Genomic DNA, 26,596 nt, shown 5'->3' with positions numbered 1-26,596 from the left:
AGTTTTGTTTAAATCACAACCATATTAAATCATCTTTTTTTTTAAATAACAGAAATCTTTTTAATAGCCGCGAGTTAACGTTGCAGGCTTATGTCGTCACTATCCGATGACATTGACCGAACTAAATGTACCTAGGGGTTAGTCACAAAGCAAGTCACCACTGATTAAAACGATTTACAAAAAAACGGAGGACACTTCATGTTTCAGGGCTTTTGTCTGTCCGGTTGTCCGTATATCTGTCTGTCATCGATCTCTATCTCATGGATCGTAATAAGGTATGAATTTTCACAGATTGGGTATTGTTGCCGATTAAATAAAAAAAAATGGGATTGAACAGCATTTGGTAATTTAAAAAACGACCTTTACTTAGCTGGTAAGAACCCCTTATCACGAGTCTCACTAGGCCGAGTTTCATAGTCTATAATAACAAAAAGAAGCCGAAAGTTACGACTCAAATATAAAACACAACAAAAACATACAATCAAATCAACAATCCCACATTTAAATCTACAAATCTATCAATACACATATACTTTTAAACGTCCTTAGCACAATAAATGCTCTGGTTTATATAACGTTGATATAGCCCATTTAAATATCCATTTAATTAATATAAATTAATTAACGATATCGCTTTATCTATGTTGTGGCGTGTACATCAATAGGGTGACATTAACGGCTGTATTATCTGTGGTATTAAGCTGTTCATTTGACCCTTTTCCCGCCATCGCGATATCTTTTTGCGTGACTCTTGTCTTTAAATACTCGTCTTATTACCGTTTTTATTGTTAACCCAAACATAATATGTTAATTTATCTGAATTATTGAAATAAGAACGTTTTTTTGGCAAGCATTAAACATGTAAGTATTTAATTGCTTGTTCAATCGTGGTTTCTGTTTTATTGGTCTGTTTTCTCGGATATTTTTTTCCGAAGATTGATGTGTTTATGATGTAGCTCGATGAACTGAATCAATTTAAAGGCTTTTCGAATTAGCTTCTTTATACTGGAGATAGATTTGGAACAGCCCTATCCCATTACTGCCTTACTAATAAGGCCGTGACCATGTGTAAACTGGCTATAACGTTGCTTCACATAGATCTTTATTTTCAGTATAGTTGTAATATCGGCAACAAAAATACATCCACGAAAATGTCCAATTGTCTAGGTAGCAGTTCATGAGATACAGTCTGGTGGGAAAAGGACGGATAGCTTTTTATTACCCTTTGGGTCGTACTCAAAAAGTAAAGCCATAAGAAACACAAAAATCTTTACATAGGTTCCTCGATAAAACGTAATTTAATAGATGTATCGTAGGTAATTGTTCTTTTTTATTGTATTTTTGTGTCGTAGATTTAAGCTCCTTGTAATAATTAGAACGGTGTTGTCGCTAAGCGACAAAGCTCTAAGGTAAAAAAAAGAAATATCTACATCGCAAATATCAATTGAGCTACTGACAATGTTTTTAAAAACAAGTCACATTTAATTTGACAATAATTATGTGTACATAAGACTTAGGCAGGTATATACATGTACATAATAACTAATACGCGGGGACATAATACTACTAAACCTCTTTAATTTATACGGCAGGAAGTCTTTATCAAATCACTAATTTGTAAGCAATATCTTATGATGATATCAAACAATGATGTGGCACCTGTTTTTTAGCGATTACCGTATAACCAGGTGAAGAAAACTAAACAAAGGTCTGTGGGCAAAACAATCAAAGGTGGCAGCTCTGAGGTCCCGGTTTCGATCCCCGCTCGGGTCAATGTAAAATCTCACTTTTCTACATTGTCTCGGGTCTGGGTGCTTGTGGTACCTTCGTTGTATATGAATTCCATAACACAAGTGCTTTAGCAACTTACTTTGGGTTCAGAACAATGTATGTGATGTTGTCCGCAGAAAATGAAAATTCATTTTCTCATGTGGTATTTATAAAATGAACGCGACCCAATCAAACACACTGTATTACGATACCGGCATTGATGTCCATCATGTTAATAGGAGCAACGACAGGAAACAACATTACCTGATTATTACAAAAAGGTTGTGTTGTTCTATTACTATTTATATTTCCACCAATATATGCTTACCTAGGTAGTAAACAGTGCTAGGGAAACAATCCCAAATAATAGTAACAAATAAATAAATCAATCAATTAGGGAGAAGTGTGTTCGTAAGTGCTAGTCAGCTCCTAGGGTAGGTAAGTGGAAGAACGTGGGAGGGAGACAAATGTTAATGACAACCACGAGAACGAAAGGACAGCTATTTTACGTTTAATCAAAATTGTCACAGCGAAAGTGGTTTATTCAGTTCGAAGTTCTGAGATAAAAACAAACAAAAAATATGTATAGACAAATGGAGAACCTATTCCTTTCTTAAGTCGATTGAAAGAGGATGATGATTAGTCATATCCTATGAACACCTGAAGCTATATTAAGAGTACATTGAATTCCCTATCGTCGATATCCTGACCTTGGCCAAGTTTCAGAACTACTTGTCAATAGATACTCGAATTCAACTTGTCTAGTTACTCATATAAGTCGTCGCGAAGGTTAATTATAATCTAGACTCGAACAATGACACAAACATTATGAAGCTATAATTATACACAGTTCGGTATTGTTTTAATGACAAATATTTTTCTGTATACCTAATTCTTATTTGTACATTAGTAATTAATTTTCAATACTATTTTTTTTTATATATGGAAATAGGAATAGGAAATACTCGAAAGTATTTCTATTTCTTTTCGTATGATTGTTATTCTAACTAGGGTGAACCTGTTGAAACACAGAATCTTAGTAAAATAATAGGACCTGATTACATTAAGTGAAATGAATACAGCTGAAAGAAGCTACATTGGTTACTGAAGCTGAAGGCGGTTTTCTCTCAGTAAATAGTATATAATATAGGCCTCTGTACAATTATTTGCATGATTTGTATGATACCTTTATCTTGATAATTCAGTACCTGAAAAGCCGGTAGGTACATATCTGGCTAATAATTCCGTTTTTTATATATATTATAATCCTTAATTTGCACCAAAACAACATGAACAGCTATACCAAAACTATCACGAGTAGGTAACAAAAATGATATAAACTCTACAAACATCGTTTGTAATTAAAAGCAATATAGTAAATGCGATTCGGACCCTCGTCCCTATAGTAGACAAAAAATAGGTAAAAAGCTATTAAAATTGATCACCGTCATATTAATGAGATATTGCTCATACTCGATTTTGTTTATCGTTATTTGTTGTTATTTCCTTTTTACAATCTGGATACGGAATCCTAGCAACGAATTGTATAAAACCACAATCTAACGGTCGTTTAAATATCACGCAACATCTTTCTGCATTTTCTGCATTTCTCTGAAACAAACTCAAACATTTCCAATTCCTAAAATTGTTAATGCCTCATCAAATACAAACTCTTTTATCTTTGAATGCATTTTATTCATATTTACTGATATTAACGCTACTCCAAACACAAAAACGTGCATAAAATATTTTGGTAGTTACAAGAACGGTTGGTATATGATATATCATCCCATCTAGGGGTGTCACTAATTCCAAATAGTTAAACTCTTGAGTAAAAAGTATTCAAATGCAGAGACATAAATTAATAAAGTGCAATATTTACAGTATTTTAATTTCGTAACCTAGGACCTAACGTTATTCCCTGGGGTACTCCACAACAAAATAACATATTGACAATTGAGATACGTATCTGAAGATGACCATACTACTCCAATCGAATGCTTTTGAGCGGATTAAAAATAGAAAAGTTGCTTCTTAAAAAAAAGTCCACCGGTCCTTATCTTATTCTTGAAGAATATGATGAAACAAGTTAAATATTTCGTAACAATTTTCCTAAATCGCCTCATAAACCTGTTATATTTAAGATAACAATAAAATAATAGCCATTGAATGCATGAACCATGTCAACGTTATCTATTAATCTGTCCTTATCTCTAGCGATCCCATTCAGTTTATTAATCGTTTTTATTACACCTGTTTCGTATCCGCGGAGTACTATACATATCGCTTTTAAACTGGTATTTGATTGTTTAATTTATTATCAATATCTACATACAAATATTTTGAGTGGACAGGCGTAAGGGTACGTACGTGGTATTAAACTGAATTGAACTATTTTATATGACCGTTTACACTCGGGTTTTTAACGAAATCGCAACTAGTTTCAGACGCAACCGTAGTCCTTAAATAAAGTCAAAAAAATCCACCCCAAGAAGGTTATTATAAAAATAAACTGAATACAGGTTTTAATATTTATCTGTTTCAGCAATTGTAAAAGTTTTAGTGCAAATGACATTGTGTAGAAATTGTGTCAACAATTATGGTAGCTAAATTGACAGTGCAGGAAACACCGGATTTATTTAAAATTGTGAGTAGAAAATCGTTGAAAATGTGTAAAGTAAATATACCAGCTTATGAATGACCCATTGCTAAGCAGAAGTCCTTATAAAGAAGGACTAAGCATTGATCACCACACGTGTTACCGATTCCAGATTGCTATAATTGGAATTCAGGTTTCGTTAAGATATTTTCCTTCATATAGGTAAAAGGTACAATGACTAAATATCACATATAATAATGGCTTGATTAGTGGTTTCTTAGGTTTACGCGAATGTTAGACATTGAAATGAAACGACTTTTACGGATTTTATCGCGGTTTAATTTTTGCTTGCAGTTTTCAGTCTGCCCGTGACCATGATACCTGCAAAGGTGTCGAAACGTCGGGAACTAAAACCAAAAATTAAACCGCGATAAAATCCGTAAAAGTCGTTTCATTTCAATGGCTTGATTACTTAATTTATTGCAAAGGATATGAAGTTAAAACTTTTGCTCACAAAGAGGAAAAAGTCTATTCTCGGTGTAAAAGAAAATCATTTAAGACTGTAAACTAAACCTACGTAATAGTCACATGAATTTGCAAAGATTGGGACTCAAGTCCATGATAGCTTGAATGAGGCTCAAAGAAAATCAATAAAGATTTACCAGCAAGCAAAGTCCCGGGCAAAACTCTGTCCCCAATTAGTTCAAACAACAAAACAAAATGCTTCATCGATAGTGCTTTTATCGAAAGGTCAATGCATTATAAGTTTTTTTTTAATTCAAGATAACGAATGAATCTTCTAGTAATAAATGCGATTTACTTTGAATTTGTATTCATTAACAAAATGTTCACGTTTATCAGTCTAGCCCTGACCGTTGCCAGTGAAAACGGCTGAACCGTCAGAATAAGTTATCAAGTGATGCAGTAACTTAATTAATTATTTCGATTTTCATAGTGATTTTAATGACAAGTCAAAGTTCCGGATATTCAGTAAGTTTTGTTGGAGATTTGTCCCAAACTTCATTACTCATTTAATACTGTATATTAATACATATTATAGTTCTATTTCAAAGAAAATGAACTGCTTTGAAATTAATTATAAAAATGAAACCGTATTGTGTTCCACTTAAAATTTGACAAAAATTGAAATCGGATTTAAAAAACAACTTGATAGTTTGTGAATTCAACCAATCTTCGTCATAAAATATATTTATGACGTCTAATATTTTTATCATAACCTTAAAATAAACACCAAATTCTAATTTTTAATTACTTTAAATGAAAAAATATATATATGGAATTAAAGTAAACAATGCCCCCAATCCAGATTTTTTTCTAATCCGAATGTTGACGGAAAATAAACTAGGCCATAAATATAGGCCGTAGTTTAAATAAAGAAAACTTTCCAAAAGCGAGTGATCTCATCTGACACGTAGTTATGTAAGCAACGCCGCGCGCCGTCCGTTAGCTTCGACCCCGGGTTCAGGCGGCGAGCTCTCCTGCTGCCCGTTATCATTCTCACATGTTTGACAACATGGAACAAAGGCGAATAGCTGGAAGTGCCATTACACTGCCGAAGTACCTACAGGGTATGAAAAGCCCTCACATCACTTCTTGTAATAAGACTGTTGCAATAGTGTAAAAGATTTTTTTACTACTTAGCCGCTAATTTGCATGATCCATGTGTTGCGGGGTTTTCACACACTTTTAAGTCACACGCACAGATATATCTATTATTGAATTTGAGAGGTGGCGGCAGTGTATGGTGTAAAGCAATGGAGCATTTGATTGATTTGAAACGAATTAGTTATACTTCATAAATAACCTCAAAATATTTATTTGTTTATCAGAACACATACAAATAAACAAAAATAAAATCAACAATCTATAAAACTGTTTGTTAACGATAACATTTAATAAATACATTTTTCCTGTCTGACGTCCTTACCGAATGTCAAAACTGAACAACTAGAAATCATTTTTAATATCCGTTATTGGTGGATATCGTCCACCAATTACGGATATTAAAAATGAGAGCAACGACAATTAAATTATAATTATTACTATTTACTTTATTAAAATATTTCAAATAAATAACATTTTAAAATACATAAGTTTAAGCTTAATAATCTCCAACCATCAACGGGAACAGGGTCCAAGCTGCCGGTGGTTAAGGCTCTGGAGAGAGGAACCTCCTCACAATTCGCGCCGTTTCGAAAATTACCGCTTTCTGAATTAAGTCCTCGTTTTTATTATTGTCGGCCATTAGTATAATACTGCAGGGCAAAGGCCTCGCTTCCCTCCTTCCGTCTGTCTCCTATTATGGAGAGCGGAGGCAGTTTTGTGCGAAAGAGTCGAGTTCGTCCTGTCATCTTATTCTGTAAATCCTGCGAGGTCTCTTATTGTCCTTAATTATCCAGTGTGCGGTTCTTTTTGCCCAGAACTCAACGACAGTCATTCAGGGAATAATCTAATGTTGATCTCAATCGCCTAATAATGACACGCTCGCGTAACCCAAGTGCCGCTACCCTTCCATTCCCTATATTCTATGTTTGACACTATCAGATGGGCATTTAAAAATTTGTCAGTATTACCAGTACACTTTTAATAGTGAATAATGAGTTGGAATAACGATATGTTTCGTGCTAGCCCAGTATTCGTACCCAATGCTTACGGTTACCAAAATGTAAGTACCAACGTACTTTAACGATATTCGTGAGTTTGATCCAGTTTTTAACCCGCTTCAAAAAATAAGCCAGGTGGTTTTTTTTTTGAAGTATGAATACCAATTATTCTCCGCGAATAGTTTTAACAGAACAGCTTAAGTCAATGGATCTGTCAGTTCCCTTATTCCACTATTTACAACGGCCGATGAATTAATGGCCATTGGATTAAATTTGACACAATGCTTATTCTCTTAAGCATTTTGCCACACTGTAATTGGAACTTCATGGTATTGACCGTGAGTGTTCCATCCCGCACTGAATTCCCAATTTTTATGTTTGAGATTCGCTTTGGAAAATACGAATAGTGTCATTTTAATTCTGTTTAATGCTTCATCAGCCATGGTAAATAGTGGAATTGGGGTCTGATATTAATTATTATTTATCTTTTTAAATTTGTGTATTAAAACCTGTGAGGTATGTTGCAACTTGTATTATTTTTCCTCAAAAGACCAGTCCAAAGAAATACACTACATTAGTTTATCTACTTATTAGGTTATTATACTCATATTAAAATTGTCTGGACTTGAAAATACAGTGACCCCTGGCTTGGTTCGCTTCCATCACAACATCCATACCAACAAACTTTCGCGTTTCTAATATCAGTAGGATCTTACGTGTATCATAGGTATCGGCACTTTAGTTATGTACTTAATATCTTTTTCAAGTATCTGAATAATTTATTACTTTTTGATTGCGAGGAATTGCACAATATTAGTTCTTATTGGAAAAGATTGGCAAAATTGTGAATTTGGTTCCTAAATTATTTATCTAAAGACCGTTGTAATAATAATAATTGATTTCTAATTTTCTAAAGGTGAAATTAAGATTATATTCAAACTAAGCGAAGGACATGTGAAGATGTGAATAAATGACAATTTAATTAAAAACATCACTCTAAAGAGGTTACTTTATAGTTCATAAGAGTCATATTTATAAACAAAACAGTTCTACGCACATGACAGTACAGGAGAAAAAATCAAACAACATAATTTTCAGTAGCTAAAGCGGTAATGCAAGTTTAAGGACACTCAAGCACTTATCTAGTAATGTTTATATTAATGTACGTAACAGCGGCAACCGAAATTTGTCTTTTAGCTATATGAGCCAGTGCCTCATGACAGGAGGAAGAACTGACAGACAGGCATCATACCCTTACCCATACCCAAAAAGAACAAATGCAACCTACATGTAAAAAATAACCTCACAATATCTTAAAGTAAAATTCTGAAGGATTTGGGGACTAACCTTTCTCCCTACCCAACCCAGATCTGGCGCTACGGACACCATTTTTCAATATAACTTGAAATATCACAAACTTACTAACAAATTAAGTAGCCACTTAAAGTATAGCTTATTTTCCATACTTCGTGTTTCTAACGTTGTTATTATGCCCTGCATTCAAATTACAAGAGTTACGATGATTTGCTTAGAGGCACAAACAATAAATAATCACGGTGCTGATGTAATGATGATACAGATATCGCCGAGTTTTATCTGAACTGTAGTTATGCTACAGATGTTCTGACATTTGACCAAGCTTCGTAAATTATCGAAAAATTGTAAGAAGATATGCCTAAACGGTTAATACAATGTATTGTTTTTTTGTGTGTGATTTTGTGGATCGTTTTTGACCTAGATTTTGTTCTGGTCTTTCAAGGTCCTGGGGTACGGAAGGGCTCTTGCCGCTAAAATAACATCTTATTTTCTTGTCCGGAATTATAAGACACGAGCGATTTCAGTGGTACCCGATTTAAAACTAAAGGACCCAAAAAAAAGTATTGATACAAACATTACTGATAACCTTAATTTTTTAATGGTCTGAAGTTTTAGCAAAATCGGATTGCGTACTCTTATCTCTTGTTTAGATGTTCGCGATACTAATGAAATAAAACAGGGGCGAAACAGTCAAAATTAATCAGTCGTATGTACAGTGGCGTATCATGCACAGCACCGCGCGCGCGCTGGACTTAGCACAACACTGATTACAACCGAATTAAAAAGTGAGTACTGGCCGACAATTATTTTTTTAAAACAATTTCGAAGCTGTGAAAATATTGAATGTGAGTAAACGTCAAATTTGAAATTAGAATTAGGTGGATAAAGTGACACTTTAAAAATTTTGATACCTAATTAATAAACAACAATTAATTTAGAAATCAAAATTGATTTGATTTTTTTTTAATAATAATACTAAATAAAATGGAAAACAATAATTCATGCCAAAACAAATCCTTATTTAAAACCACCTTTTAACTAAATTTGTGACATTCCAATTAGGAAAAATATTTTTATCATGAACCATAAAAATAATAATTAATAATGAGGGAAACCCAATAAAAGAAATAATTTATAATAGAGCATCATAATAATTTCTAATGCTTGATACAAAATATTATCTAGTTCCTGCAATAAGTAGTTATTATTGACTCATTCATGTTTTGGTTTACAAATAGACACATATCTAATAATATGATAGCGGCAAAGATCTTCGTTCAAATAAATAATACCAGTTTATGTACACAAAACCTTGATACATAAGTAGCAATCATTAAAATTTAGTTAATTAGAAAATGAGGGACAAACAAAAAACCTAAACCCAAATCAAATCAAAATATTTCGCTGTCTTTAACTACTTAAATAAAATATTAACTTTGAAAGAAACTCTTAAACATATCAAAAAATGTAATTTATTAACAAGACAAACAAGACACATTTCGAAAAACCACAGGAGGTTTACGAATGTACTAAAAAGGACCAAATATATTGGTCCTTCGAGTCGCGAAATTAATTGTCAAAAAATATTGCATCGTAATATTTTTACAAAACAACGAAGCATTACCAAAGTGTAATTGATTTAGGACCTTATTTTTTATAGTATGGTTTAAAATATGCAAAAATCAAATGTTATTTAAATACGAATTACTGTAGCCTTGCATGCTGTGATATTAATGCCGGCGATAAGATTGTGTTTACCTGCTCCACGTAGGGTCAAATGTGATGCAATTTCAAAACATCACTATCATTCAAACGCGGGGTTAACAAGACTAGCACTCAGATCTATAGTACTAAAATAACTAGAAGATGAAATATACTAATTTAGTTCTATGATTATATGATAAATAATTTGCGGTCAATTGTACCTAAGTTTCTTTAATCTTGGCCAGTTTTAGTACTCGGTAAACTAAATTAAATCTGGGGCTAACGAAGTTGAGTCTAAATACGAGGAGTAGATAGTTTTAATACTAGAAAATATTTCCCCACTGCTGGTCATAGGCTCAGGCGTCTGAACATTTGTAATACCTTAGATTAGGCATAGAAACGTGAAAAGTTTAATTACTCAAGGTCTAAAAATTCCCCTGAAAGAGAAAGAGATAAGATAAGAAAGAGAGAGCCCAAACATCCCCGCATGGAGTACCTTCAGGTCATTAAACTGTCACCTATAAACTTCATATCACAAAAGTTAAATCCACGACCTAGCAACCAAGTAACCTTGATAAAGCCAATATTTGTGATAATCCTTTGTGACCGCTTATAAAAGAATTAGCACAGATAATGATATCACTGCACTGGTGTTAATTGACTTAACAATAAGCATATTAAATTACTTACTCATCCAAGTCGGTGTTTGATTTGTGATATCTACATGTGTATTACATGTGATTTTTAATAACTTAAGATATTTTTTTTCCTTCCTCAGGGCGAATTAAGTCCATAACAATTTAAACTAGTTGAAAAAAAGGTATTTTTAATGCATGAAAAAGTTATATAGATAGTGATTTAGAAAATACGATATCTTTAATAGATAGTCACGTCATGCCGATTAAAGTATTTCCCTAGCACACTATTATCGGCCTAATATTGCATCATTTGAAAATATCTATAGTAACTTATTATCAAACATACGCTGGTCCTTTTATACATTATACGTGTCCGTTCCTCGAAGGTACCTACCGTAAAATAACAATCGATAAATTTAATTTATCCCGCAACTTATATTAATTATTTATATGCAATTCATAAATAACCCTAATTTTTTACTTATACTAAAATATCATACTTATCTAAATATTTTGAAATTTAAACGTTCTTTTATAAACCTGATTATTCTAAATGAATTTGCAACTTTTTAATAGTTGTGTAGTATTTCTAGACAATGCTGACCACTTCATAGGCCTTGACTGAAGTTAGAAATATCTGCATATGTAATCACCCCCATAGCTAATCCCGTCAATAATACGTCACTTACAAATGCATTAACACGGGGTCATATGTAATTATTCTTTACCTAAAACAACAGACTTAAAAAAACACTCAATTAAGGTACTCTGTTGTCAAGCAAATCGCATGACTCAAATTGTAACATTTCCTCAAATGACTAACTAATTAATTACATATTTAATACCTATTTATCAAAGATAACTTTCATTTCATTATCTATAAAAAATTAAGGCGTATGTTAAAAACATCTTGACAAACAGTTTAAATATTGTAAACATTTAGGAATTGATAACATACATAATTGTAATCGTGGGCTCAATGGAATGTTTTAGCAAACTATCATCGGAAGGGAAAACATTAAAACCACATGAAAATATTTTTTTGTAATGATAACACAGAAATAATAACTTAATCACTTTATTTAGAACAAAGATATTAATATTCACACCTTTTTTGATTAGAAAAATAGAAATAATTAGGTAACTCAATCCTATAATTTACTATCGTTTTTAATGATTTCCTATTATTTTTGTAATTTCTGTTGAACTAAGTAAGGTCGGGCTTAACTTAAGCTTAACAATACAAAATCAATCTTAATCTGACTAATCAAACCCAAATATAAACTCAACACACCTTTGAACTATCGTCTGAAACTGTCAAAAGCTAAATAACCAATAAAGGCTGAAATGAGCAAAACAAAAAAGAGAAAAGCTCAAAACTTGATCATGTTAAACTTTTGTAGGTATCGAGCTACAGCGCACGATGCGGACAGAAAGACCATATGACTATGACATAGTACACGATACTGAGGTAAATCAACGCTAGGCAATGTCCACAAAATGGGAGCTTTCGTGCACTTCATGTATCGCTATCAATATTATTGTCACCGCTTCGAATGTTGTCAAACCCACTCAATGTTTTCGTGATTGTTCGTGAATCCTTTCAGTTACAAAGGACCAATTTATTTGTTCGTATGTTCCGAAGATAATAAAACAACCATTGCCTGCAATAGGGTATTTGACTAAATGTAATAATATAAATCTGTTTCGTCCGTCCGACAGATTTTCAAAGATTGTTGGATACGTGTTTGTTGTTGTATCACATCATAAAAAAGTAGGGTTTATAGTGTTGGCAAAAAACGTCACTAGCTAGTAAAAGATATTAAAACCCCTACTGGTAAGTAACGTCCAACGAGACTTCAAATCACTGTATCCCCTTCATTTTTGTTTGCGCAATAAAAGAAAATATACGTATCTAACATTTTCCAGAAATCTGTCTTAGGGCAAAACAGTTTTTTTTGTCAAATGCCCCATTGATGTCAAAGTAAAAGGTAATGAACTCGGAAATGATTTTTACCAAATTTTCCTTTACATTTCTTCTTTATTACAGCTCTTGGAAGACGACGCAGTACCGAACGCCGCAATGGATAAGGGGGGCAAGAAAGGTGACAGCACAGCTGTCTCACTCGACGAAGCCATGCTGCTATCGGGTAAGTGTTACGTAAAAACATACTATTCGACAAATATTTGCTCCTCATAATTCTGACTAACGCAGCTGCCGCTCTGCAGCGATGCGCAGATGATAATCTTTGTTTATAATCATAATTAATTACTAATACATCAGACAATAAAGGGAAAACCGTGTTTTCTGACGTGACTTTTAATCTCATAGCTAAGGAAAATAATTACTTGTCTAGACTAGAATAACAATTTTATCTTTTTTATTTGATAAATCGATTATTCAAAAATATTTTTAAGAATTCCTTTTTTGTAAAACTACAGTTTTACAAGAGCCATCTGATCGAATCGATTAATTCAAACGACATTAGAGCGATTCGATAGCATTCCTTTTCGGCTAATCACGTGATGAGACTTATTTTTTTGTTGGGCTGTAAAAGCGATATAATGGGTTATAATCGATTTAAATCATTTACAAAGTCATGCTTTCAGCGATGTCCTTCTCATGCTCTACTTTTAGAACAGAAAATTGATTGAATAAGGGAATTTCTTATCATTCTGACATAGATCTCGACCGAACGAACTATTTTAATTATTGAACGCACAATTTTTCAGCTTGCAAGCGAAAATATACCTAATAATCATGTCCTTAAGGGGTTTTTAATTTTGAAGTGTTCTTGTGATGTTGTTGGTCCATGGTATAAGAATGTGGCTGTTGGGCAAAGTCCATTTTATTTGCCAATTAATGTGAGTTAGTTAAGATGAGTTTAGCAAACAAGCTGACAAAGATGAGCTTCTATGTACCGAAAGCTAAATTAATTAACTGTTTGTTCGCTTAATTGCTTCTCATGATAAAGTTTATTATTTCACATTCAATGTCAAAACGTTTTAAACTAATTGTCTGAAGAACTGCTACTGTTTTATTCTTATCTATAACTACTAGATTATGAATTGCTACTTAAAAAAATAACTCTTAATTATATTTAATTGTTTAAACAACAAAAAATACAACCGGCTTTCAAAACCTTTTGAAGTCGGTTGAAAAAACAATCCTTGCGTCGAAATTTTCCATAAACATTCAAGTCACATGCACTAGTTGATCACACGTGCGATCCTCCACGAGTCCTAAGCGAGGGTCGAACCCGCGACAGGTTCGGCAAAATTAACTAGATCCCCGACAATATAGATCTAAAATCTTTTTGATTTATATAATTAAACTTTAATTAACTAACTTTTAGTTGCTATCTATCTGCAGTACTTCTGCATACTTTAACGTTATTTATTGTATCCTTTGTTTAAAATTACTGCATAATCTTTGTTATTAAGACCGCGATCATGAACTCTGATGGACTTTGTCACTGCACCTACCTTTGTTTGTTTTGCTCTAATATGAAATGTCAATTCATGATAAATAATAACTGACCCACCCATACGTTTTAGATAATGTTGCAACAGTGTATAGAGTGACGCAAGATGCTAACAGCGTCATTTGCGCGGGACAAACGCTTTAACCTGAGATACTGAAACAGCTTTATCTATATTTTCTACTAGCTGTTGCCCGCGACTTCGTCCCCGTGGGTAGAAGATTATAAGTTATGATTTATTTATACCTGCCCTGTTTTTTTCACATTTTCCATTGTATCTTCGCTCCTATTAGTCGCAGCGTAATGGTTTATAGCCTAAAGCCTTCCTCGATGAATGGTCTATTCAACACAAAAATATTTTTTCAATTTGGACCAGTAGTTCAAACAAACTCTTCAGCTTTATATATTAGTATAGAGTATAGATATGAATGCCTAGAAATTCTGATGATTAGAAAAAATAAAATAAATATAAGTGCGTGACAGGCTTGCGACACTTAAAGTTAAGTAATTTTGTTTAAGTCCTATTAGGGTAAAGAAAAACAAATTTATAAAAAAAATGATATTAGACAAGGATCGAACCTGCGACTCTTAGTTGTAGGTGCCAGTCGCTTTACCAACTACAGCTATAAAGGTCCGATTAGAGGATTAAACAATTACAACAAATACACAATTAAAATTTTACAGATAATGTATTTCTGGTGCCGCTATAACGGCATGTAACAAAATCTGAAGATCGCGGTAAAACAACGCTTGTTACGATCATAAATTGGATGTTAGCCTATGTGAACGGAATCCCGGTGTCACGATTTCGACTCACACTTAATTGGTATTTTTACAATGATGTAAGTTCTGTAAGTCATTGTAAGACCCTCCTCCACGTGAGCCTGTCTAAATTAAGCTGTACAATATTTATTTAGTCTTAAAAATCTTAATTTAAATATACATTATCAAAGTATTTGCCCAAATCAAACTAGAGTCGTTTCACACGTGTTTTTTTTTATCAATCCATTTATTTTACGTATTTTCTGTTATTTTTGATAAGACCGTAAATATTTGCTTCTAAGAGACGTAATAATTATATTCTTCTATTTAGTTAGTCTTAAGTATATTAGTAAGACAAACATGGGGTAATTAGGGAAACCCCAGCGCAGTTCTATCTCCTGATAATGTATCATGTTTGTTCAGGGATGTTGTTGTCATTCACAGAGATTGCAGCTGCTATACTTAGCTCGTGAGAACAAATTCTAACGCTCATTAGTGTCGAAGTAATTAATGATAATGCTATCCTTAAGTAATTGGTACTAATTATGCGTGCGACCCGTAATTATCAACCCTGCTCAAGGTACTCTCTAATACAAAGAAATGATAGAAAGTCTCCGCTTATCATGACTATGAGGGTAAGCCGAGTGGTGTAATTACCACACCAAACCCAAGTCGCAAGTTGATTCTCGCATAGGTCGAGATCACATTTTGTGATCCACATACGCTTGCTCTGAGTCTTGAATGGTTGTACAATTCCCGAGACACAAGGATTAAATAACAGTGCGGAAGTCATCTTAAAAAAGCGAAATCGTGAATTTTTTTACAAATGAAAATTATATCCTGATTGACGGGTTAGTCTTAGTTTTGAGAATCCTCCATTTCTCATCTGAATGCATGACTAGATGTTATCACGTTTTTATGTATAAGCTCTTCCAGGGCACAACTGTTAAATGCACTAGACATTGAAATGAAACTACTTTTACGGATTTTATCGCGGTTTAATTTTTTCACGGGTAGACCGTGACCATGATACCTGCAAAGGTTTCGAAACGTCGGGAACTAAAATCTAAAATTAAACCGCGATAAAATCCGTAAAAGTAGTTTCATTTCAATGTCTAACATTCGCGTAAACCTAAGAAACCACTATGCGCTAGACATTTTTATGACTATTATTTTCCGCTAGATCCGACTGGAGAAGCTGGTCAGATCGATTGCACTTTAATGGCGTCTTCAATCAATAACTTATTCTTTATTGACAACAGGTGATCACGGTATGTGTTCTCTAAAAGCTTTCGGGACACAATTACTTAGTGAGAAACATTTGAATTATTATGCAAAATCTGACTGGCCCAGAATTAGGTCAGATCAATTTCCGTTACATCGATCTGTCTCTTGTACTTTTATTTACGTCTATTCTGCGTCATGGTTTCCGCAGGTTTCGGACTCTACAACATCCTGCACATGCTGATGTCTGGTCTGATCCTCATGGGCATGATCATGCAGAGCCTGGCGCTCGGCTACATCCTGCCGGCCGCGCAGTGCGACCTCGAGCTGTCGCTGCAGCAACGAGGCTGGCTCTCTGCTATACCCTTCTTAGGTAAGGACATAACACTGTATTAACATTTAGGAAGAAACGTCGGTATTTTGAGAATTATTGAAGTCCCACCCTAGTTGTTGTGACACTTAAGCTTATGGAGAATAAATCATTCATTGAAAATTTGTAATCTGTATGCAGTTTTGTTCTTTAAAGAACTAACTGATCATGTATTTTTTTACTATCATGTTATACCAAGTGTGGATTGAACCTGAATTTGTTAATGTACTGAAAGGACTAGCAAAATTAACCGAAGAAAAAATATTAAAATGTACCTTTTTTAATCCATGAAGTAAGTGGTCCTAAGTAAGGGCTACTTCGATAAAGTGAACTCTATTTCACTCATATCATTCTAAGGTGTACAATAAGTAATATATTCCATTCTATTCTACATAACCTTTTCCTGGTGAAATACTAGTTACAACGCTTACAACATTCCTCGTGATGTTAAAGCCATATTCCCATGTTCCAGCTATAATCCTGACGTCATACTTCTGGGGCTGGCTGGCGGACACGCGTGGCCGTCGCCCGGTCATGCTGTTCTCCATGCTGGTCTCCGCCATCTTCTCCGCCTTCGCCAGCTTCGCGCCAGAAGTCGTCTCCTTCAGCGTGCTTCTCTTCTTATCCGCTGTATTGTAAGTAGTCCTTGAATATAATTTGTCTGATTTTGTATTGTGTGAGACGTGATTTATCTTAGATCGTTAACTCGTATTCGTTCGTCAAAGGTTCATGTTATTTGACTTGCTTAAACTTTAAGATGTGTACTAATCGGTCGAAAAGAACCAATTTGTTTGTTTTCCCTTTAGTATTTTTAAAGTAAAGGAAAATGTGTTCTTTGAAAATAACAGACGACTGTTAAAAAAAGAAAGAGTTTGGCTAGTCGGTCAGCATCTGGTTAAACAATGGTAAAGCAACAATGCAACTGATTGCTCGCTCCGTTATCCAAGGCAAAATATTTGCAAACATAGTAGAAACCAGCCCACAGGTAAATCGTACAGCCGAATAGTACTGTAGTAGTAGTATAATACCTGTGGGCTGGTTTCTGCAGACAACAAGTACAATAGAATAATAAGGTAAAAAGTATGTTTGGGTTTGATGATAACGTTTTGACATTCATAAAGCTGGATCAATGTTTGTATCGAGAAACAGCAGATTAAATCTCATTATGCAGCAGGATTAACACAGGCTAATTCTAAAGCTTTTGCCGATACATATGTGGTATCCTGAAAGTGACCAAAGAAGAGCGATTCTCCTATCCACACCTAACGATGTCTGATTCTTCTGTTTCCAGCATGTCGGGCTCATCCGCTGTGGTGTACACGTACCTGGGCGAGTTCAACAACCTCCGGCACAGAGACAAGATGGTGGCTTTCGGCTCCTCCTTCGTCGGTATCGGAACTGTCATCCTACCATGTAAGTTATCATTGTACCATAGTTGGCAGGCTCCAATAGCTGGCATTACCTCCTAAAGCGGGAATGTGGACGTGTGACGTCGCTCTATTCAATATGCGTCTCGTTTCCACAGTCTTGCTTTTGGAATTGCTAGACCTTCAGTTCATTACAATAAGTGGTTTCTTTCTTTTTGTATCGAGATCGGTATTCGTCTGTTCTTGAATAAAAGATAATTATTGTCATCAGAAACAAAATTATCGTTATTATGTTTTATTTTTTTATTCTTTTCTACCATTAAGCTTAACTATAGTTTTATTGGTTTTTTGGATTTGGATTGAGTGGGAAACACTTCAACCCAAGTCGAGGTCAGGGCGTGAGAATATGTCTTAATTTCACCGACTAAAAACAGCCCATACCCATTCTACTGCTTAAGCCAGAGCTTGCGTAGTTCTATATCATCTTTTCTCTCATCATCTCTTCAGGTGTATCCTGGCTCATCCTTCCTCTTGAGTTCTCATACCCGATGCCGTTCTTGGGCATCGAGTACCGTCCCTGGCGGCTGCTGGTGGTGGCGTGTGCGTTACCCTTCGCCCTCGCCACCGTACTGCTGCTCTTCGCACCTGAGAGCCCCAAGTTCCTGTTCGCCACTGGCAACTATGACGCAGCCTTCGATGTTGTGAAGAAGATCTATGTTACTAACACGAGGACCACTGTTGATACTTTCCCTGTAAGTATGCATGTTAACAGAACAGATCTTTGCGATTTCATTAAATTCAAATAAGAAAGAAGAAAAATAAATAAGTTTACTTTTACACAAACCATTTTTTTTATGCTCAGGCTAAATCCTTGATTGTGGACTCACAAACGAAGCACACGAGTCCGAAGGGCGCCGCGGCTATCTGGGCCTCCATGAAGGAGCAGACAGTGCCGCTGTTCAAGTCACCGCTGCTGCCCTGGACAGCACTCACATGCTTCGTGCAATTCGGGATCTTTGCCACGTAAGAACGTTTTTATTCTTCGAAGATTTTCCCTTCATTTGGAATGGTTTTGGTAGCTTCAAGGCGATGAAGTTGCTTACTAAGGCAATAAAACGTTTATTGAAGACGCCTTTGCCCTGTTGGTCAGAACCATAAAAATGTAGGTATTCAAAATGCATTTTCTACTTTAGTACGTGTATTTTAAATAGGTATGCATAGTGATGAGATTGGACGAAAATAATAAAGGGTTTGAAGAATTAATTGAGATTTTTTTAGAATATAATCACATAGTACAATAATTGACACAAGAATCAGAAATTATTCAGGCGAACAGAATAACAGATAGCGGCATAGACAGTAGCTCCAACTAGTGAGCTATTTTGAAATCTACTTCAATCTACATTATTCAGTTTATACTAGTTCCAACACACATATTATATACTAAATAAGACATTGCATTTCAGAACTAACGGTTTCTACGTGTGGTTCCCGTCGATCCTGAACTCGCTGGCAAACCACGAAGGTGGCGAGACCAAGATCTGCGACGTGCTCGACGCCGGCAAAGACGCAGTCAGTAACGGTACCTTGGTAAGAACTTTGAACATGTTGTTACTCTTGAGTAGTTAATTATATCCGGCCGACATATGAAGATCGCTGATGTTGCACATGAAGCAATAGTTATTGATTATATTAAACTAGGACGCTGATGCATCTTTGACGTCAATTGAAGTTGATCTTAGTACCATAATTTTGTAAGAATATTCATTCCATATTCCTACTTCGAAGTGGAATGGTTATTCCATAGGGTTAATTTTGTAATTTCATTTTCATTAATTAAATAGTTTTAAAATCATTTCGGTTTTTTTTCGATCCTTCGATTGCAACAAACGTAATTAGTTGCTTCAATAGTTCATTGAATAGCCGAATGGAACAAGCTTTGTGTGATCTACGAATGGTTGTCCTGAGTCCCCGCGACATAACACATAATTTCCTTAAGACGGGAGCCGTTTTTGAAAAGAAATACGACTATAACATACGAATTTTATGATTTCAAATGCATTGAGAGATACGGATTAAATTATGCAGATAAAAAATGCGTATCTTGTGTTTAACATAAATTTGGTAGCGCTGTTTGCTTTATCAATGCCTCTTCGCCTTTTGTATATGACCACATAATATTTTACGCAACCAATAGTATGTAATGTTTAGAAAATATGCGACCCAAACTCTCAATGATATACTGACTAAAACGACCTATCACTTTACCCAGCAACTGATTTTAGTCGGTATAAACAAATGCCTCTCTCTCCGCTAGATCTGTGACGACACGATCCACACGTCCACCTTCGAGCGCTCGATCTACATCGGCCTAGTCTTCTCATCCATGTACATCATCGTGGGCTTCCTCGTGGACTACGTGGGCAAAAAGCCCATCCTCGTGGTGATCCTGTTCTTCACCGGCATCAGCGGCATATCCGCCCACCTCGTGTACAACCAGCAGATCGGGGTTGTACTGTTCGCCGTCTTCCAGATGTGCGGCGCCTGTATTGGACTTATGAATGCTGTTGCAGTTGAACTTTTCCCGACTAAATACAGGTGAGTTCGAATAAAAAGACATTTACTGCTACTAATGTTACCATACTTACATAAATAGTAACAAAAGGAATGAGCTTAGCTGGTTTTGTGTCGGTTTGAGCAGGCCCCTTCACAGCGCCAGTTTCCAGCCACTCCTACTCACTTAAGACTAACGTGGGAGTAGTAGGACAATAAATCAGCCATCAAACCAGCCAAATAGCATAGCATGAAAGATGACAACTAACAAAATGGAACGAATATTTGTTACTATTGTTAAAGCAGGACGCTGCTATGTGATGTTTAGGGCTCCGTATCTCTTTAATAAAAGAAGCAGCAGTAGAACAGAAAAGCAAGCTTGATTTCTTAATTCTTTTTTATGTCAATTTATTGCACATTGATATGAAGTTTTATAAAAATTAATCTAGCGAAATAGCTTCAATTTAAGCAGAATTTAATAATCCAGATATAAGCTTTTCTTTGAATTAGCATGTACTAATGCTGTACAGTTTGTTGCATCTTTCTTCTTCACAAAGGAAGCGGTGAAGGGTGGGCGATACGGGGTGCTCTCTATAAATGAATACTTTAACGTTTAAAAAGTGCTACTTTTCAGTCTCTGAGAAATGGATTTTGATTTCATTTGATAATATTATATTGTACCTTGTTCCAGGGCTATGGCCATCTGTCTGTCCATGATGATGGGCCGTGTGGGCTCCATGGTGGGCTCGAACCTCATCGGTCTCTTCCTAGAAGTAAACTGCGGCGCTGGCTTCTACCTGTTTGGATCACTTATTATTGGTGATTACTGTTCTTCACTATCACTACATAGTATAAAACAAAGTCGCTTTTTCTGTCATGTGTCATGTTGTATGTCCCTATGAACGCTTAAATCTTTAAAACTACGCAACGGATTTTGATGCGGTTTTCAACAATAGATAGAGCAATTCTTGAGGAAGGTTTTAGTGTATAATAAGTTTAGGTTTTGTGTAAACTGACAATATTACAACGATATTAGTTAAACATGTCGGAAAAAATTAAGCCATTCGAGAGCTTTCCTCGAGAACGCTGCCAAAACCTTTTGAGTTACAACAAAACTATGTATGGCGGGTTTGTACCTCTTTAATAAATCTACAAAAAAGTCCGCGGTGGTATATGTCTATCTTCCAAGGATAACCCACAATAACCATTTTTATGTGTTTTCTTAATACAGTAAAATTATGGGTTATTTACGAACCTATTTTTAACAATACAGTATTAATCCTTATCCAAATAAATAAGTTAGATATATTATACATGTTATATAGAACAAAATTGCCTTTTACACTACACCAAAAAAGTGAATAGGTAATGAGTTATCGTAATATTAAAATCTCCGCGCGAGAAATTAAAAATCGATGAAACGTAGCGAAGATATCGTTGGCATCTATATACTAATATACTTATACTAATATATAAAGCTGAAGAGTTTGTTTGTTTGTTTGAACGCGCTAATCTCAGGAACTACTGGTTCAAATTGAAAAAATATTTTTGTGTTGAATAGACCATTCATCGAGAGAGGTTTTAGGCTATATATCATCACGCTGTGACCAATAGGAGCGAAGAAAAAGTCATAACTTATATCTTCTAACCACGCAGACGAAGTCGCGGGCAACAGCTAGTTACTATATAAATATAACGTGTTCATGACGAAAAGAAATAATAAATGCACCTGCGTGGATAATGATGCAGATTGTCATACCAATAATGACTTCATAACTATGCCGGGTTCAATTCTCGCAAAGGATAAACATTTTTGTGATCTACAAATGAATTTTATTTATTTTTATGTTGAAAACTTAGGTTTAAATCGTCATTACCGGGAGTTATAAAAAAGAATCAAAATATAAATTAAACTTAATCTATACCTACTTAATAATCGTACTATTTCTAAATTTTTATTGCGAAACTTAGAAATAATCATTTTTAAAAAGTCTTACTCATTTCTTTTTAATTTACAGTGAACTCCCTATTCTGCCTAACTCTACCAAACAAGAAATCAATTCCACAAAAGAAGATTGTTGTGGAGTCGACGCAGAACGAGACTCACGAACCTGTATGAAGCCGCCCCCGCAAGAAACCTGGATACATGAAATTCTGTTTACAAGTTGAAGGAGGCGTAAACATAAAATAATGTTATCCTTATCTTCATCGAACCTCCACAGAGGCTATTATTGTCGATGGACACGAATTTCGTTTATGAAACGACGATCTGTCACTATTATGTCAAGTTATGTAGTTCACTCAATCGAATGAATGATCGAATGAAGTTTTTGTATTATTAACCTGAATGAAAGAGTCATGTTAAAATATTCACCACCAAAGATTGTTTTACAATAGTATTCTATTACTAGTAGACTAGAAAATAGTTTATTTATTGGTAAGGACGCGCCATTTCTAATACTTATGTAATATTACTAGAAGATAGATTTGAATGAAAGTATTTGATACTTATAACTAACGTCAAAGAGATTGAATGTTATGTAGGTTAGTCTAGTTGTATTTGGTCCAAGAAGGACAACTGCCATATAAAATATGTTACATTAATTATTTCTAAGCGTAAAACGATATACTTAATGAATATTTGTTATTAAAATATTTTTAACATACCTATCTACGTATTTTATTCTGTCCTCATTGCAGCCGTCAACACCTGTTTCTGCGAACATCCCTGACGCACTAAAACGCCATGGTAGCCCCAACAGTACTCTCAGTGCATTATTATATTGGACACTCAGGTCACTGTATGCCCGCTGAGTGTAATTGGCCCACAGGCTGCATGTGTAAAAAGATTGGCAGTAGGCTTTGAAGAGCGTTATTTTAACTGGTTTTGTACACCTTGCAAACCTGCGAGCCAACATGTTACAGCGAACAGCCAGCGACCTGCGTTCCCTGTCAATGTCACAGTATCACTTACATCCGTCGACTGTGACGGACGCAGGACCTAAATCGTTGCGTATCTACGTTCCAAGGCTGCGCCGGGCTGCGTTCCTAACTCGCCAATTGGTCAGTACTTATCTTTTTTGTTGCCCGCTATCCAACAGTTCACGAAACCCGCTGCTATTCGATTTTTCGATACCGCTGGTAATAAAAGGGACAACAATAGAACAGTCTTACAATAGAGAAACTTATTCTAATATTATTGTTACTCATCATCGGCTTAGCCTTTTCCCAACAATTTTGGGGTCAGCTACCAGTGCTTTACAAAGAGCGACTGCCTATCTGACCTCCAAAACCCAGTTACCTGGGCAAGACGATACCCCTTGGTTAGACTGGTTGTCAGACTTTTCAAGCTTCTGACTACCTGTAACGACGGTCAAAGATATAGGAATAACAGCCGGGTCCCACACTTTAACGTGCCTTCCGAAACACGGAGGAACTCGTTATGACAAAGATGGTCACCCATCTACGGACGTCAAGCATAGCTTAACCTGTGATCGATCGAGATCGAGATCGAGATCGAGATCGAGCTCTTCAAAAGGCGCCGCACAAATTCCGATACCGGGAATCGAACCCAAACCTCCTGGGTGAGAGCCAGGTATCCTAGCCACTGGACCTTATCGGATTGTAATTATAGTTACTATAATTCTGAATTTAGTCCTGTTATCAATCAAGACATTTTATATTTTTTTATAAGATACGAAAACAAATAGAGAGCGTTGCAGCCGCACAAAAAAGACCTTTAGTCATTTCATAAATTATATATAAATCTTCTCAAAGAATAAGCATCTCACATCTACCCATTGCCATAAAAATAACGAAACTTAGATCTAGCCCTCACTAGCCGCCTGAGACAGACAGCAGCGTTCCAATTTTTATTCTTTTAAACTTACAGAAACACTCGTTATATTCTCCATCACTATCTTCTTCCTGTAAATTACGTTTACGTTAAAGTTTAAAACAAACAAAAATTCTTGCTCTATCATTCAAATAGAACACATTATTTGCATGCTTTTACAAAATATCATCGTACCTCGTTTAATATTTTTAAATGTACGTCATTGTCATCAACAACGTCTTTGCGTCGCTTCGCAAATATGGGCAAATATTTGTAAAGCCGTATCTGTGAAAAATAATCTTGTTTTCGTTATAGATAAAGCAGTGGTCTGATACTCGCAGCATTCTTAGACATTTAAGTAAACTTTTTAGACAAATTATGTATTGAAAAGCATAATTATATACATACCAGCTGTTACCCGCGGGCCCGCCCCTATAAATCAAAAATAATCCCGCGGGGACTAAAAATTGGGATAAAAACTATCCTACGTGTTAATCCAGGGTATTATCTATCTACATACCAAATCGTAATAGCCGTTTTCGCATGAAAAAATAACAAATATTCATCGATACATACTCACAAACTTTTATAATAGTAGAAGGAAAATTGCCCTCAGACAAAACTAGAAACTGCGATAGCTAGTACTGTAGCGCACCAGTCGCTGAGCTATTCGCGTTACTATCAATCTTGTAAGGTTTATATTGAAACTTGCACAATGATATAGGTTGCCTGTATCTCTATCACTTTTCATTCAATTCGCATTCAACACTCTTCTTGACTCCAGACAAATCTGGTCTGAATACGTTTAGCGAGATAATTGCATGATTAAACGACGTTCTGTTTTGAAAATAGAATTTTTTTTTAAGATAGAATAGTTATTTCTCGATTTCATTATTATAGATATTGGTAAAATGTAGTACACAAAAACTATAATGCCGAAAGCAATCGCCGGCCTCATTGTGTTTTAACCAAATAATAATAAGAAGACACGTGTGTCATAGCCAACTTGTTGAGCTGCGCAAAGCAGATGCGCAGAAACATAACCTCAAACCGGAGAACACGCGAAACTAGCCAGGTTATACAGGAACACGATTCCATTTTCATCATAGCCTTCATCTTTCAGAGAGCTTTCCTGAAAACGTTACCGCCCTATACAGCGGAAGTTGAAGGTTTCCACTTCCGGAAACCTGGTGAGCAGGGCAGGAAAATTTCAGAGTTGTGGGCGGCGGTACCAGGATCGCAGTAGAGCTAGGAGTTCATCGCGACACAAGTTTGACGTAGCTGGAGCTGAGGAGTACGCATGCGCCGAATTGCGGGGGCCATATCGATTTTCACCCACCCCATCATGTCGCTGTCTACGCGACCCCTTCACCTTCCCTACACGCCTACACGATACACGGAGTAGCGAAATTAAATAAAACAGATAGTTGACGATATGGTATTATTAACTCCTTGGCTCTATCCTCGTTCGAATTAGAAATATATGTAACAATAATTGTTTTATAAAGCCGAATCAAAATTATTCCCAAATCACACTAGTACTAGGTAAATAATAAAAAGGAGGGTGCAACCATAGGGTTCAGGAATTTTGTTACTTAATTAATTCATTTCGAATTAATTTGAAGATGTAAAGTCGTTTAAAAATTTAGTACAAATATCTTAGCAATTTTTCACTTATATACTTAATTAAATCTTGATAATATACCTTCATCAATTGCATTGCATCATTTATTATTATTATTTAGCTACGCATCTACGCTGTTTCGTAGCTCATCGTGTCAAGAATGGAATTTATCGAACTCCTTGTCTCCCTGGGCGCCTAGTAGTCGAGATGTCGTGGAAACTTCCAAGAGATTTATCAAACGATTTTCCGAGCGGAAATATTAATTAAGAAAAACTTAACTTAGTTTATGTTTATATTCATTATTTAAATTGACAAGCATTTTATTTTATCTTTTATGCTGTGCTACTAATTCAAAAGCCTAAGTATAATTAACGGTCATAAAGAAAGTTATAGAAAATTTTCTATTGAATCAGATATTGGTTAGGTTAGCTAGCTATCTTCTGTTACGTCATTTCCAAGCCACTTTGACATCGATCGCTGAGGGATCCGCCATTTTACTCATATTTACCAGGAGCACAGATCCAGCAAGGAGGTTTAACGATTTTCCACGACGTTGGGAAAAGAGATAGCACGATGCTACTTAGTACCGCCCCAAGTCACCCCAACCCCTTGTGACGTATGAGCGGATTCATTGAGTAAAATTAAACGTTGGTTCCTTTCTATGAAGACTAACCAACGCAATAAGATTTTAAAAGCACTGTGAGGCATATTTATTGGCAAAATTAAA

At 35.2% G+C, this 26,596-nt stretch overlaps 1 protein-coding gene, 1 long non-coding RNA gene and 1 other non-coding gene across 8 annotated transcripts; 1 reads left to right on the top strand and 2 right to left on the bottom strand.

The window, feature by feature from the left end:
• The first annotated feature begins 5,286 nt into the window (after positions 1-5,286).
• Positions 5,287-23,080, top strand: LOC113493395 (synaptic vesicle glycoprotein 2C-like). 6 transcript variants are annotated; one of them, XM_026871359.1, is made up of 12 exons: positions 5,301-5,359; positions 12,056-12,123; positions 12,703-12,802; positions 16,332-16,493; positions 16,963-17,125; positions 17,782-17,903; positions 18,365-18,609; positions 18,720-18,880; positions 19,324-19,447; positions 20,175-20,455; positions 21,102-21,229; positions 22,429-23,080. In XM_026871359.1, exons 2-12 carry the CDS (start codon positions 12,076-12,078, stop codon positions 22,527-22,529), a joined length of 1,635 nt encoding a protein of 544 aa, XP_026727160.1. In that variant the 5' UTR covers positions 5,301-5,359; positions 12,056-12,075; the 3' UTR covers positions 22,530-23,080. The 6 variants fall into 6 exon arrangements, with proteins under 6 accessions (XP_026727163.1, XP_026727160.1, XP_026727164.1 ...); XM_026871358.1 differs by lacking the exon at positions 5,301-5,359 and adding an exon at positions 8,994-9,095; XM_026871360.1 differs by lacking the exon at positions 5,301-5,359 and adding an exon at positions 9,089-9,155.
• Positions 23,081-23,852: 772 nt separating this feature from the next.
• On the bottom strand, positions 23,853-26,091 carry LOC113493396. Its single transcript, XR_003400559.1, has 3 exons — positions 24,826-26,091; positions 24,441-24,530; positions 23,853-24,337 (listed from the first exon to the last, which is right to left on the bottom strand). It is a non-coding gene; the product is annotated as an uncharacterized LOC113493396 (long non-coding RNA).
• Positions 23,961-24,032, bottom strand: Trnae-cuc. The gene has a single exon. It is a non-coding gene; the product is annotated as a tRNA-Glu (tRNA).
• Positions 26,092-26,596: the final 505 nt, after the last annotated feature.

Source organism: Trichoplusia ni, chromosome 4, assembly GCF_003590095.1.
Source record: "Trichoplusia ni isolate ovarian cell line Hi5 chromosome 4, tn1, whole genome shotgun sequence".
NCBI classification, from domain to species: domain Eukaryota; kingdom Metazoa; phylum Arthropoda; class Insecta; order Lepidoptera; family Noctuidae; genus Trichoplusia; species Trichoplusia ni.
Note: the sequence above shows the minus strand (reverse complement) of the source record. Positions and strands in the feature narration are given on the sequence as shown.